The 15,644-nt window shown below is 43.4% G+C and overlaps 1 protein-coding gene across 1 annotated transcript in view; it reads right to left on the bottom strand.

Moving 5' to 3' along the window:
* Nucleotides 1–1,915: 1,915 nt before the first annotated feature.
* pomt2 (protein-O-mannosyltransferase 2) overlaps nucleotides 1,916–15,644 on the bottom strand; it is a 145,457-nt gene continuing 131,728 nt past the window's right edge. Inside the window, exons 18-21 of the mRNA XM_048600344.1 lie at nucleotides 13,526–13,631; nucleotides 9,949–10,089; nucleotides 9,385–9,496; nucleotides 1,916–2,241 (exon numbers count right to left, since the gene is read on the bottom strand). Coding sequence (XP_048456301.1) covers nucleotides 2,136–2,241; nucleotides 9,385–9,496; nucleotides 9,949–10,089; nucleotides 13,526–13,631 — 465 coding nt within the window. The 3' untranslated portion in view covers nucleotides 1,916–2,135. The remainder of the gene's footprint in view (nucleotides 2,242–9,384; nucleotides 9,497–9,948; nucleotides 10,090–13,525; nucleotides 13,632–15,644) is intronic.

The raw sequence follows: 15,644 nt of genomic DNA, 5'->3' as shown, positions 1-15,644 counted from the left end.
TCTTGATGCCTTGAAAACAGTCCACATCACAGAAGAGGAGGTGCTGGAGGTTTTAAAAAAACATAAAAGTGGATAAATATAGGAGGAATGGTGAGTAAGTTTGCAGATGATACCAAAATTGGTGGTGTAGTGGATAGTGAAAAAGGTTATCTCAGAGTAAAACGGGACCTTGATCAGATGGGCAGAAAGCACTTAATTTAGATAAACATAAGGTGTTGCATTTTGGATATGCAAATCAGGGCAGGACTTGTACACTTAATGGTAAGGTCCTGGGAAATGTTGCTGAACAAAGAGACCTTGGAGTGCAGGCTCATAGTTCCTTAAAGGTGGAGTCATAAGTAGATAGGGTAGTGATGGTGGTGTCTGGTATGCTTGCCTTTATTGGTCAGTGCATTGAGTATAGAAGTTGGGAGGTCATACTGCCGCTGTACAAGACATTGGTTAGGGCCACTTTTGAAATACTGCACTCAATTCTGGTCTCCCTGCTGTAGGAAAAATGTTGTTAAACTTGAAAAATTTACCAAAGATGTTAGCTGGGGTTGGAGGGTTTGAGCTACAGGGAGAGGCTGAGTAGGCTGGGGCTATTTTCCCTGGCGTGTCGGAGGCTGAGGGGTAATCTTATAGAGGTTTATAAAATCATGAGGGGCATGGATAGCGTGAATAGCCAAGGTCTTTTTCCCAGGGTTGATGACTCTAAAACTAGACGGCACAGATTTAATGTGAGAGGGGAAAGATTTAAAAGGAACCTAAGGGGCAACTTCTTCATGCAGAGGGTGGTGTGTGTATGGAATGAGCTGCCAGAGGAAGTGGTGGAGGCTGGAACAGTTACACAATTTAAAAGACATTTTGGACAGGTGTGTGAATAGGAAAATGTTTAGAGGGATATGGGCCAAACGCAGGCAAATGGGGCCAGTTTAGTTTGGGATTATGGTTGGCATGGATGAGTTGGATCGAAGGGTCTGTTTCCCTCTGTATGACTCGATGACACTCCTTCCAAATACTTTTCATTAGCTGCAGCCTCATTCTTAGCTGTGTATCTGGTGCTCTAAAAGTTGTCAGCAGTTCATACTTTTGAGTGCCTATGGTTTTATGGTGTAGTTACAGTCAGTATGAATTTGTTTGTGCAGAAAGTCACCAATGATCCTTAGACAGCATCTTCCAAACCCACATCTAACATCTGAAAGGATGGGGCTGGCAGATACATAGGAACATGATCCCCTGAAAGTTCCCTACCAAGCCAGACATCATTTTGACTTGGAAACAGATGACTGTAACTTCAGTGTTGCTGGATTAACATCCTAGAACTCCATCCCCAAGGGCATTGTGGATCTACCAACAGCACACTGCAGTGGTTCAACACCACCACCTTCTCAAGGGGAACTTGGGACATCAATAAATGCTGGGCCCAGCCAGCAACGCCACATCCCACAAGTGAATTTAAAAAATTCAAGTTATTTTTATTATATATTCTATATCCAGTCACACTTCTTCAGAACTGGGCTCAAAACATTGACTCTGCTTTCTCTCTGGAGGTGCTGCCAGACCTGCTGAGTATTTCCAGCAATTTCTGTTTTTATTTCTGATTTCCAGCATCTACAGTTCTTTTTTTTTGGCTGAATTACTCATGCTCCCATCAATTGGAAGTTTGTCTGCACAGTTCCACAGTAGGCAGTTTGGAGTTGGTTCTGAAGTTCCCTACAAACAGTTAATTTTGTGGACGGCAGTATGTTTAAGGGAATTACAAAGTTCAAAAACAGCAGTTATTAAACAGAATAAACCTCGTACCTTAGGTGGTGACAGTACTCTCCAAGTCAAAATTTGCCACATGTATTTAGTCTTGAGCTCCATGCAAACGTTCAATATCTACATCAAGGCTGCAGCACCTTCTGGGTAGTTCCAGGTTAAAGGTAAAATCTTCTGAATAAAGCATCTGCTTTATTAATTGAATACTACACACATCAGTTCCAAGTTGACAACAGTAAGTGCATCACTTATTTTGAAGGCTACAAAAGAGCTTATTAAAAGCTTAAGGCAAAGGCAGGAGTCTTGTCCTCTGTTGATTGAAATCTTTGATCCAATCTTATGCCAGTGACAAACAATAGCTGCCATTTTCCATTTCTGATCTCTGGTAACAGTTAGAACTCCCAGGATTCCAGCCATTTCAATCCTGCCATTGGACTGTGAGGATCCTGTGCAAGTGGGCCGATCATCCCATAGGAGAGGGGGTGGAACAAGTAGAAACTGAAATATAAAAAAAATTTCCTATGTACTTCCAACCACAAGGAGAATAACTTGTTGCTGGGTTTACAAACTCTGCACTGGTTAAAATGAGACACAGGATGATGTTTGGCAGGTGCAAGGAGACATGTAGTTTGGAAAGGAAGAATGAGTAATTAACAGGCAGAGACAGAAGGCAGTTATCGAGCCAATATGTCACAGCTATAACAACAGAGAGGTTGGCCATTTGGCCCACTCAGTCCATGTCAGTCTCTGCAGTGCTATCCAGTCATGTCATTCCCTGTTCCTTGTCACCCTGCAAGTTTATCTCCCTTGAGAACCCATCCAACGTCCATTTGAAAGTTTCAAAATCTCCCCTCCCCCCACTGCATCCCAAAACCAGTCCAGCTCGTCCCTGCCTCCCTAACCGGTTCTTCCTCCCAACTATCCCCTCCTCCCACCTCAAGCTGCACCTCCATCTCCTACCGACCAACCTCATCCCGCCCCCTTGACCTGTCCGTCCTCCCTGGACTGACCTATCCCCTTCCTAACTCCCTACCTACACTCACCTTTCCTGGCTCCATCCCCGCCTCTTCGACCTGTTTGTTTCCTCTCCACCTATCCTCTCCTCTATCCCTCTTCTATCCGCCTCCCACTCTCTCCCTATTTATTTCAAAACCCCCTTCCCCTCCCCCTTTTCTGATGAAGGGGCTTTTTCTGATGAAGGGTCTAGGCCCGAAACGTCAGCCTCTCTGCTCCTATGATGCTGCTTGGCCTGCTGTGTTCATCCAGCCCTGCACCTTGTTGTCTCAACGTCCATTTGCAATCACTTCCCTTCCACAAACCCTCATGAGCATCAAGTTCTAGTTTATTATCACACTTCCTTACCCCATCCCACCCCCTGTAGCTCTTATCTAAAACCTTAAATCTGTCTCCCAGATTGCCACAATCTTGGACACCTCTGTCGCATCTCCTCTTAGTTTCCCTTGCTTCATGGAAAACAAACCCAGCTGGGTCCAATCCAATCTTGTAGCTAAATTCCCTCATCCCTGGAAAATTTCTGGTGAATCTCTTCTGCACACTGTCTAGGATCTTTATCTCCTCTGAAAGGTTTACAGCAATTCATAATCAGACAAGGGAGATACTAATGCCTGGGGCAACGCTCCCCACATCCTATCATTAACTGTATAAGTCTTGAACACAAACAGAAGTTGTTGGAAAAGCTCAGCAGGTCTGGCAGCATCTGAGAAGAAAAAAATCAGAGTTAATTTTTCAGGTCCGGTGACCCTTCCTCAGAACAGTACAAGTCCTGCCCTGGTTTGCCTTTCCAAAATCCAGCACCTTACATTTATCTAAATTAAACTCCATCTGCCAATCTTCAGCCCACTGGCCCTTCTGATCAAGGTCCTGTTGTCCTCTGAGGTAACCTTTTTCACTGTCCACTACACCACCTATTTTGGTGTCATCTGCAAACTTACTAACTATATCTCCTATATTCACATCCAAATCATGTATACAAAATGACAAAAAGCAGTGGACCCAGCACCGATCCTTGTGGCACATTGCTGGTAATAGGCCTCCATCCAAAAAAACAAGAACAAAGAACAAAGAACAAAGAAAATTACTGTACAGGAACAGGCCCTTCGGCTCTCCAAGCCTGCACCGACATGCTACCTGTCACAACTAAAACCACCTACCCTTCCGGGGACCGTATCCCTCTATTCCCTTCCTATTCATGTATTTGTCAAGACTGCCTTTAAAAGTCACTATCGTATCTGCTTCCACTACCTGCCCCGGCAGTCAGTTCCAGGCACCCACCACTCTCTGTGTAAAAAACTTGCCTCGTATATCACCTTTAAACCTTGCCCCTCGCACCTTAAACCCATAGCCCCTGGTAACTGACTCTTCCACCCTAGGAAGAAGCTTCTGACTGCCCACTCTGTCCATGCCCTTCATAATGTTGTAGACCTCTATCAGGTCGCCCCTCAACCTCCGTCGTTCCAGTGAGGACAACCCAAAAACAATCTACCACCACCCTCTGTCTCCTACCTTCAAGCCAATTTTGTATCCAATTGGCTGGATCCCATGTGATCTAACCTTGCTAATCAGTGGAACCTTGAACGTTTTGCTGAAGTCCACATAGACAACATCTGCTGCTCTGCCTTGAATTTTCTTTGTCACTTCTTCAAAATAAACTCTATCAAGTTAGTGAAACACGATTTCTCACACAAAGCCATGCTGACTATTCCTTATCAGTCCATGTCTTTCCAAATGGGCGTAAATCCTGTCCCTCAAAATCCTCTACCACAACTTACGTGCAACTGATGTCAAGCTCACTAGTCTATAGTTTCCTGGCTTTTCCTTATCACCTTTCTTAAACAATGGCACCACATTAGCCACCCTCCAGTCTTCCAGCACTCACCTGTGGCTACCAATGATATTAATATCTCAGCCAGGAGCCCAGGAATCTCTCCCCCAGCTTCCCACCAAGTTCTGGGATACACCTGATCAGGTCCCAGGGATTTATTTACTTTTATGCGTTTTAAGACGTCCAGCACCTCCTCTTCTGTAATATGAACTCTTTTCAAAATATCAATATTTATTTCCCCAAGCTCCCTAACTTCCACGTCCTTCTTCACAGTAAATACTGATTCAAAATATTTATTTAGTATCTCACCCATTTCCTGTGGTTTTACACAGAGGGCCTCGTTGATATTTAAGGGGCCCTATTCTCTCCCTAGTTACTCTTTTGCCTTTAATATACCTGTAGAATCTTTTTGGATTGTCCTTAACTCTCATTGCCAAAGCTATCTCTTGTTCCCTTTTTGCCCTCCTGATTTCCCTCTTTAGTATACTGCTACTGCCCTTATACTCTTGTAGGGATTCACTTGATCCCTGCTGTCGATTCCTGACATAAGCCTCCTTTTTCTTGACCAAAGCCTTAGCTTTTCTAGTCATCCAACATTCCCTACACCTACCAGCCTTGTCCTTCACATTGACAGGACCTTACTGTCTCTGAACTCTTCTCATTTTTGAAGGATTTCCAATCATCCCTTTACCTGTCAATATCCGCCTGCAATCAACTTGTGAACATTCTTGCTTAATTACGTCAAAATTGGCCTTCCTCCAACGTAGAGCTTTTTAAATCAGATTTGTCCTCGTTGTTTTATCCTTGGTGTTCTGAGGAAGGGTCACCGGACACAAAACATTAACTCTGTTTTATCCTTCACAGATGCTGCCAGACCTGCTGAGCTTTTCCAGCAACTTTGTTTTTATCCTTTTCCATAACTATTTGAAACTAATAGAATTATGATCACTTGTCCCAAAGTGCTCCCCCACTGACACCTCAGTCATCTGCCCTGCCTTATTTCTCAAGTGGAGGTCAAGTTTTGGTCCTTCTCTCGCACATACATCCACATATTGAATAAGAAAGTTTTCTTGTACACACTTAAATTCCTCTTCATCCAAGCCCTTAACACTATGACAGTCCCAATCTATGTTGGAATGTTAAAATTCCCTACCATTACTACTCTATTATTGTAACAGATAAAAACCAAAAGAACTGCGGATGCTATAAATCAGGAACAAAAACAAAGTTGCTGGAAAAGCTCAGCAGGTCTGGCAGCATCTGTTCTGAGATAGGGGCACAGGACCCGAAACATTAACTCTGTTTTTTCCTTCACAGATGCTGCCAGACCTGCTGAGCTTTTCCAGCAACTTTGTTTTTGATTCTAACAGATAACTGAGATTTCCTTACAAATTTGCTTCACAATTTCCCGCAATTTCCTCCCTAGGTACAGCTGTAACGTTATAAGAACATAAGAAATAGGAGGTGGAGTAGGTCAACAGGCCTCTTCAGCCTGCTACGCCTTTCAGTAAGATCATGGCTGGTCTTTTTGAGGACTCGACTCCACTTATCCACCTGCTCACCATAACCCTTATTTCCTTTAGTATTCAAAAATCTATCTATGCGTTTAAAACATTCAATGAGGTAGCCTCAACTGCTTCACTGGGGAGGGAATTCCACAGTTTCACAATTCTTTGGGTGAACAAGTCCCTCCTCAGCTCAGTCCTAAATCTGCTCCCTCTTATTTTGAGGCTATGCCCCTGGTTCTAGTTTCACCCGCCAGTGGAAACCACCTCCTTACTTCTATCTTATCTATTCCGCCCATAATTTTATATGTTTCTACAAGATCCATCCCCATTCTTCTGAATTTTTGAGTATAGCCCCAGACTACTCTACCTCTCCTCATGAGCCAACCCTCTCAAGTATGGAATCAAACTAGTTAACCTCCTCTGCACCCTCTCCAGCGCCAGTACATACTTTCTCAAATAAGGAGACCAAAACTGCATGCAGTGCTCCAAGAGACAGCAAGAACTGCAGATGCAGGAGTCAGAGTTGATACAGTGTGGAGCTGGAGGAACACAGCAGGTCAGGCAGCATCAGAGGAGCAGGAGTCGACGTTTCGGGCCTTGACCCTTCATCAGGATTGGACTGTACTCCAGGTGTGGCCTCACCAGCACCCTATACAGCTGCAACATAACCTCCCTGCTTTTAAACCCAATCCCTCTAGCAATGAAGGACAATATTCCATTTGCCCTCTTAATTACCTGCTGCACCTGCAAACCAACCCTTTGTGGTTCATGCAAAAGGACACCCCCGATCCTGCCACAATTTTTCACCATTTAAATAATAGTCCATTTTGCTGTTATTCCTACCAAACTGGATGACCTCACATTTACCAATATCGTCCTTAAGGTGATCATTCACAAAAAATGCCACTACCCTTCCTCTCTTGCCCTCCTTTCTATTCTACCTCTGGAACATTAAGCTGCCAGTCCTGTCCATCTCTCTTCAGCCAGGTTTCTATAACAGCGATGACACCCCAGTCCCATGTTCCCAACCATGCTGAGTTTATCTGCCTTACCTGTCAGGCCTCCTGCACGGAAATAAATGCAGTTTAATTTATCAGACTTACCTCATTCTCTGCCATGTTTTTGCCTGCTTTGACTATTTAAACTTACTCTCCTTATCGATTGTACCGGCCTCAGACTCATCTCTTCTCACTAGCTCTTTGGGTCCCAACCCACCCGCCTCTGCTATTGACACTCTTTCTCTGTACTCCCGAACTGAGGAAACTAATGATTTTCCATCCAGTTGTGGAATGTTTCTGTGGTAAAATCTATTTTTGTGCATTAGAGCTGATTCACTACTCACAAACAGGATGTAACGGGGAGCTACATCTCTCTCATTCACATCAACACTGCTTCTTTTGAAAATCATCTAAAAACTGAGGTCCTCTGATTTTTGACCCATTTGCCCGTGGGAACGATTTCTTCCCATTTACTCTGTTCCCAGCCTTCATTATCTTTTAGTACCTCTTAAATCTTCACTTTGCCAAAACAGGACAGCTCTCATTTCTCCACATTACTGCTATTTCCCATAACTGCAGCAAATCTCAAATCTTTCCTGTACTCACTCTCTCTCCAATGCCTTCACATCCTTCCCTTAACAATTTTGAATGCTTTGTCTATTTACTTAGTCTAAGTGTAAGTGTAGCAGATTTAAAACAGAAATGAGGAGAAAATTACTTCTGTCAAAATGTGCAACTGTAGAATTCACTCCCCCAGAGTGCAGTGGATGCTGGGACATAAGTAAATTTGAGGAGGAGAAAGGCAGATTTTAAATTTGTAATGGGTAAAAGAGTGATGGAAAGTAGGCCTTAAAGTGGAGTTGAGACAAAGACGAGATCAGCCAGGATCTCATTCAATGGTAGAGGAGGCTTGAGGGGCTGAATTGCCGACTCCTGCTCCTAGTTCTCATGTTCTACTCTGCGCTATCCTGATTTTTGGCAACTCTCCCTCAATCCCCCAAATGTTTTTTCCAAATTTTCTGCAATGCTGTTCCCCCAAGATTAGGAATCAAACTGTAACGGATCTCCAACCATAATTAAAACAAAGGCTGACTATTTCCTAACTACAGCATTCTCTGTAATGGTGTCTCCACTTCTTGACTTGGGAGACTTTCATCAAATCCAACTACCCCAACACCCAGCTGTCTCACACTACTGCAACATTGTTGACAGATACTTTATTGTCATGGTCCACCTCAGACAGAAGCACAGAAAATAAGAGCAGGAGTAGGCCATTCAGTCCTTTAAGCCTGCTTTTTCATTCAATATACACATGACTGATCATCCAACTCCGTATCCTGTGCCCACCTTCTCCCCATATTTTTGGATTCCTTTAGCCCTAAGAACTATACCTAACTTCTTCTTGAAAGCATTCAACTTTTTTTGGCCTCAATCTTTATCTGTGTAAGAGAATTTCACACTCTCTGGGTGAAGAAATTTCTCCCCATCGCAATCCTAAATGGCCTACTCTGTTATCCTTAGATTGTGACCTCCCCACTGATTCTGGGTTTTCTGGTCATCAGAAACATTCTACCTGTATTTACTCTGTCCAATCCCACTAGAATTTTATAGATTTCAAAGACATTCCCACCATTGTTCTACACTCTGGTGAATATAATCCTAACTGATCCAGTCCCTCGTCATAAGTCAGTCCTGCCATCCTAGCAAACAGCATGGTAAACCTATGTGTGCCCAACACGGGGGATCTGATGGGATAGTTTCAGTAACTCAGTGGCTCCATGCTTGTGGCTGTAGATTGAGGAAAAGTGAAAAAGGGAAGATTTTAAAGTATAAAATGTAAGAGGAACAAAATAAATACCAGAAAATATTTTAAAAAAGATTTTCTCCACACAAACACCACCAACAGTGGGATCTGATAGAGATGAATGAATGGTAGGGATAACATTTTTCTTTATGCCTTCATGGATTTAGGATATTACTGGCAGGACCTGAATTTATTGCCCATTCCTCATTGCCCTCAAATGCAGAGGCTTGATAGGCCATTTTAGAGGACAGTCAAGAGTCAGCACATGGATAGGATTCCTCAAATTTAACCAGGTAAGGACTGCAGATTTACTTCAGCAAAGCACATCAGTAAACCAATGTCCTGAAAGAAATGTTTTGCTTCTGTTTTGTCTAGAACAGTCATGACAAAAATATTGTTTCTGTATTTGAAGTGCAACAGAATTGCCTCCAAAGTAGCAAAATTCAAGGTGGCATCAGGCTTAATTTTGATTGGAACATTCTCACTCACCTGTACACGCAGACAAGAACCAAGAACATCATTCCAACTTTGTAAACTCTCCGAGCTGCATCCTGGCTTAAGAGGAGGTCAAAACTTTGCAGCAGAACATGCCATGTGATTGCTAAAGATAGAATCAGAAAAAAAAAACTCCTTCTCAAAATTGGGTAGGAATAATGAATAGAACATAATTTCTAAGCAATTGTTTTAGCCGTGTTTGTGGGTTGGATAGAAAACTTTACTGAAGTGAATCCAGGAGCTGATTAATTTTATCGTTGATCCCTTTGTTCCCATCCAATAACCTGTGACAGCACAACGGAGTCCAAGGATCAACATAAGATTTATCTGCTCACCAGGATACCTGTCCCATCGAGGTGTACTGCAAAAATGGACAGCTGGAAACAGATGGGCTGGGAAGGTATCAGGAATTCAGGAAGGTTCACACCATTTTGTGGCTTAAAACTAGATACTTAAGTGCAGGGAAATACATCTAATATGTGAATAGTGTATTTAGTATATTTAGGTCCAGATAATCTCCCAATTAGAGGAGTAGGACGTTAGAGAGAAATGACATACCTGTTAACATGCTGCTGAAAAGCATTGCGGGGAAGTAATGATGATAATACAGGATCCGGCCCATCAGGTAGAATGGTAAATAATGGAGCAACCAGCCCAGCAGAACCTGCCTGGCTCCATTCTGAACAACATCAGCACGCTCTGAAACAAAATAAAATCAATGTTATTGCACTGTTTTGCCTTCTGCAAACAAACACAGTATGCCCTCTAATCACTCCAAATAACAACTTACATTTGTATAGGGTCTACAGTGTGGAAGAATGTTGATACCCAACTCTGCTTTGCCATCACCCTCTCAACTCCTCCACATTTGCTAAGTTACAGCTGATCTGATGAGCAGAAATCTTCTGCAGTTATATTTTGGGAAGATTAAATAAATTGCTTCCAGAACTCATTTCAAACTCCATTCCTGGCTAAAGACTCCACCCTTTCCCCAGTAGTGAGAGATTGTCTGTTTGTTCGTGACTATGTCTCATACTTAAATGATTTTCTGAAGTATACGCACAATTTAAAGGTTTTAGCAGGGATCTGTAGCTCGGGTTGTGGGTGAGGTTGTTGACTTGCTCGCCAAGCTGGCTTGTTCTCGTTCAGACGTTTCGTTACCATGCTAGGTGACATCATCAGTGAGGCTTCCAATGAAGCAATGTCATTCTTGGAATGTATACTGCCCAGTCCGTTATGGTGAGTAGTGTCATTTCTGGTTTTGATCTGTATACGGGGTCCAATTCTACGTATTTGTTGATTGCATTATGGGCTGAGACCATGCCTCTAGGAATTCCCGTTCATGTCTATGTTTGGCTTGGGCGACTGTAGTTACGTTGTCCCAGTTAAACTGATGGCCTACATTGTCCGAGTTTGTTGTGCCATTTTGCTGCTGGCTGATGTTTGTGTATTGTGATGGCTAGTTTCCTTCCTGTCTGTCCGATGTAATGTTTGTGGCAGTCGTTGCATGGAATTTTGTAAACTACGTTGGTTCTGCATGTTGTGGGAATGGGGTCTTTAATCCTTGTGAATGTTTGTTGCAGAGAGGCTGTGGGCTTGTGTGGTACCATGGTTCCTCGTGGCCTTAGGAGTCTTTTTGTCAGTTCCGATAGGTTCTTGATGTAGGGCAGTGTGGCGTGTGGCCAGTGTATTAGGACATACTGTGTCCTCCTGTGTTGTCTGTTTAGTTGGCATCTGTGGATGAAGTTGCGGGGTTATCAGTTTATAGTGAGGATTTTGTATAGGTGCTCTTCCTCTTTCCTGCGTAGTTCCAGAGTGTTGCAGTGTGTCCCGGACCATTTAAATAGTGTCGTAATGCAGCTTTGTTTGTGGGCATTGGGGTGGTTGCTGTGGAAGTTGAGGATTTGATCAGTGTGGGTTGCTTTTCTGTATATTGAGGTTTGGAACTCCCCGTTGGTCATATGTTCAACTCTGACGTCCAGAAACAGAAGCTGATTGTTGTTTTCTTCTTCTCATGAATTTAATCCCCACGAATATGTTGTTGATGAGATGGTGGGTCTCTTCTAGTTTTTTGTGCTTAATAATGACAAATGTGTCATCCACGTACCGGATCTACAACTTAGGTCATATGTGGGGGAGGGTAGTGTGTTCTACTCTTTGCATGACTGCTTCTGCAATGAGTCCTGAGATGGATGACCCCATTGGTGTGCCATTGATCTGTTTGTATACTTGACCATTAAAGATGAAGTACGTAGTAAGGCACAGGTCTAGGAGCTTGAGTATATTGTCATTGCTGATGGAGCTGCTGGTCCAAGTTGGTGCTCCCTCTAGCAAAATGGCCACTGTTTCTTTGGCTAGTGGGATGGCGACTGATGTGAATAAAGCTGTGATGTCAATAATACCGTAATCTCATCGTCACTGATTTTTATGTTCTTGAGGGTATCGAGGAAATCTTGGGTTGAGTGGATGGAATGAGGTGATTCGTTGACTAGGCGTTTCCATCTCTGTTGTAGGTAACAAGTGGGGATAAGGGATTCTTGTTGAAGTTGGTGACCTGTGCCTAGTGAGGTTCCAAAGGATCAGTGCTGGGACCACAACTATTTACAATAAATATTAATGACTTGGATGAAGAAAGTATATTTTTTGCAGCCAGATATGCAGAGGGTAGTTCATGTATGGAATGAAGTGCCAGAGGAAGTGGTAGATGCAGGTACAGTTACGACATTTGAAAGATATTTGGACAAGTATATGAATAGGAAAGGATATGATTTACAGGGATATGGGCCAATTGCAGTCAAATAGGACTAGTTTAATTAGAGAAGCTGGGCAGAAGGGCAGAAACCCCGTGACTCCTATTTCCATTTAAGGAGAAACTTTTCAAAATCTCACAATCCTCTGAGAAACAAATTCTCCCCTACAATTTATAAAACTACCTTCTATTTCTGGACTCACTCAAGATTGTGATGAAAAGTGAGAGTGGGTGATCCTTTCCTTTTGGAGTTTGGATTTCAAACTAGAGACATATGGGCATTGGTCTTTTTTTTGTGAAGGGCTCTAACATTTAACCATGACATTAAACCAGTAGGTGTCAGAGAACAGATAACTGAAGGCCTCGGAGGGTTAATAATTACTAGTGGGCTACCACAGGGATCAGTGCTAGGGGCCCACCTATTCACAGTATGTGAATATATAAAGGAACTGGATGAGGGAACCAAATGCAACATTTTCAAATTTGCTGATGACACAATACCGGGTGCTGTCGAGAACTATGAGTAAGCAGCAAGGAGGCTAAGAAGGTTGGACAGATTAGATGCAAGGAGGATGTTTTCCCTGACTGGGGAGTCTAGAACCAGGGGACAGTGTCTCAGAATGCAGGGTAGACCAATAATACAGAGGAGGAAAAATTTCTTCTTTCATAGGGTAGCGAACCTGTGAAATTCTCTACCACAGAAGGGTACGGAGGCCGAATCACTGAATATATAGAAAGAAAGAATAGATAAATGTTTAGATATTAAAGCCACCAAAGGGTATGGCAAGGAGGTGAGCATATGGCATTGCAATTAGAGGATCAGACAAGATCATACTGAAAGGTACAGCAGACTCAAAAGGACCAAACAGCCTACTCTTGCTCCTGATTTTTGTACTATTAGCTCCAACTTTGAGCAACAAACTTTGATGTGGCACCTTGTTCGATCACTTCTGGAAATCCAAGTGCAGTATGTCTACAGGCACTATCCCCTTTATCTGCAGCACATCCACTCTTCAAACAACTCCAAAACATTGCTAAAACACGATTTCCCATGTTGACTCTTCCTAATCACTTGGAGATTTTCTATACGCCCAGCAATAATCTCTTAATGATTCATTCTAATATAGTTCTCAAAATATACATCAAACCAACTTGCCAATGGATTTCTCTGACAAACACAGAATGCTGGAGAAACTTGGCAGGTCAGCAGCCTCCCCACCATCCCCACCCTGGGGGAGAGGGGCCAGATTTCACCATAAGCCAAGAACAGCATCTAATTACCTTTGACATACAGACAGAACACGTCATTTGAAAAATAAGGTTGGACAACTGTGAACACTAAAGTGGGCCTGGAGTACAAAGTGACAAGTAATTGGATTTCCTGACCTTGGACACGCTGACCTGGCCGATATCCTCGCTGCAAGCAGATGGCTGTAATGCTCGAGAGAATCAAGTAGAGAATGAGGCTGGTCAGATTTAGCCACCAAATTACCTAAAGAGGGGAGAACAGTTAATCAAAAGGCAGAGAATTCCTTCACTTTGACAGTGCCAGCGATATCTGGCAAACATTCACTAACAATGACATATCAGGGAGATTTCCAGACACTGATCTTATTCATCATGCAACAGCTTCCAAGTAACTCAATAATAGATTTAGTACTATTGTCAGGATTGTGCAGTCATGATCCAGTAATTTGTAGAAAAATAACTGCTGTTTGAAAAGCAAGTCAATCTGACCAAAACTGGAATTTCTGACTGTAATAGGGTCATCCGCTTCTCCAGATGGCGGCAGAGTAGGCAGCGTTCAGGCTCCTGTGCCCAGGCTTGTCCTCCTCCTCTGCGTTTTTCTTTTTCCATCTACCCCTTTCTTTTCCCTCCGAACTTACCTGGTAAAGACAGCTCTTCTGCAGCAGTGGTGTTCACAGAGGCAGCGTGGTTACAGAGTCGGTCGGTCGGCCTGTAAAGCCTAGAATGGGACTCTCGCTGCAATGGCATGGCGTGGGCTGGGGCAGCCCAGAGCGGGACACCCTGTCCGCGGCATGGTGGGGGGGCTGGGGCAGCCCAGAGCGGGACTCTAGCTCTGTAACAGCACAGAAGGAAAAGTTGCTCTCTCTTTAAGTTATCTTTTCTTTTTCATTGTGAATGGCACTTATGTACAAGCAACAGTACACACTTTTGGAGATAGTAGGAACTGCAGATGCTGGAGAATCTGAGATAACAAGGTGTCGACCTGGATGAACACAGCAGGCCAAGCAGCGTCAGAGGAGCAGAAAGGCTGACGTTTCGGGCCTAGACCCTTCTTCAGAAAGGATTTCCTGAAACCCAGTACACACTTTTTACTGTATTTTACACTGAATGCACGTTACAATAAAAGGATACTCATAATCAAAAATAAATTGTAAATACATGACAGAGTGCTATGTCACCAGACTGTAAATGTGTCTTACTTTTTGGAGGCCAGGGAGAGAGCATGGCAGCAGCTGGGGCCCAGCACAGACTTGGACAGCAGCATTGACGAGGGCGGGCGGCAGCTGGCCGCGAGGGCGGGCGGCAGCTGGCAGTTGTCAGTTGTCAACGAGGCAGCAATGACGAAGGACGGCAACAGTGGCAATCAGTGCCGAAGTGAGACGTGCCTGGGCAGATCTTAGCCCCACGTGAGGACTGCGAGCCCTTATAGGCAGGCCCAGCTTGGAGTATATGCACACCCATGGCTTAAGAAAGGACTGTAATGCTGGATGTTTTTAACTTTATGTCTTTATTTTTCTACTTTTATGCTAAGATGACTGTGGTGTGGTGCTGAACTTTTTAAACTTATTTTCTTCTTATTTTTCTATTTTTGTAACCAAGACTTTATATGTAGGTATTTTGTACCTAAGATGGCGCCAATCAGTGACATTGTTCAACTTTTCACTGCACTCTTGTACCCCGTACTTGAGTACACATGGTAATAAAGGATATTCTAAACTCTGAAGATGTCTATGGCTTACGAGAGACATGCACAAAACATAGTGACTTGTCCAGTAGTCAACAAAGTGCTTGACAAGTCACTGTGAAAATCTAAAACAAAAACAGAAATTGCTGGAAAAACTCAGGTCTGGCACTAACTGTGCAGAGAAAGCACAGGTAACATTTCAGGTCCACTGACCCTTCTTCAGAAGGCAGATTTTCACAAAACAAAAAAAAAACCTAAAGTTGGATTTCAACCAGAGGTGGCAGACCAGTGTCTCTGGAATGCAATAGCAGCCATCTTAGTCTACCAGATAACATTGAAAAAACATCAACCTGTCTATAGAGCAAGTGAGTCAAAGTAAGGGAGTGACAGAAAGTGAGAGACAGAGAAAGAGATGGACACAGACAGATAAAGAAAAAGAGAGAGAGAGAGACAGACTGAACATGAGAGATAGAAAGAAAGAGACAGGCAGACAGAGGGTTAGAGAGACACAGACAGAGAGAACTAAGAGAGCGTGAGAGAGCCTGTGCTAGCAATGGGTTGGGGGGGGGGGGG

The sequence above is a fragment of the Rhincodon typus genome, chromosome 8 (assembly GCF_021869965.1).
Source record: "Rhincodon typus isolate 14 chromosome 8, sRhiTyp1.1, whole genome shotgun sequence".
Classification (NCBI taxonomy): domain Eukaryota; kingdom Metazoa; phylum Chordata; class Chondrichthyes; order Orectolobiformes; family Rhincodontidae; genus Rhincodon; species Rhincodon typus.
The sequence above is the reverse complement of the archived record's forward strand: the minus strand, read 5'-3'. Positions and strand labels throughout refer to the sequence as shown.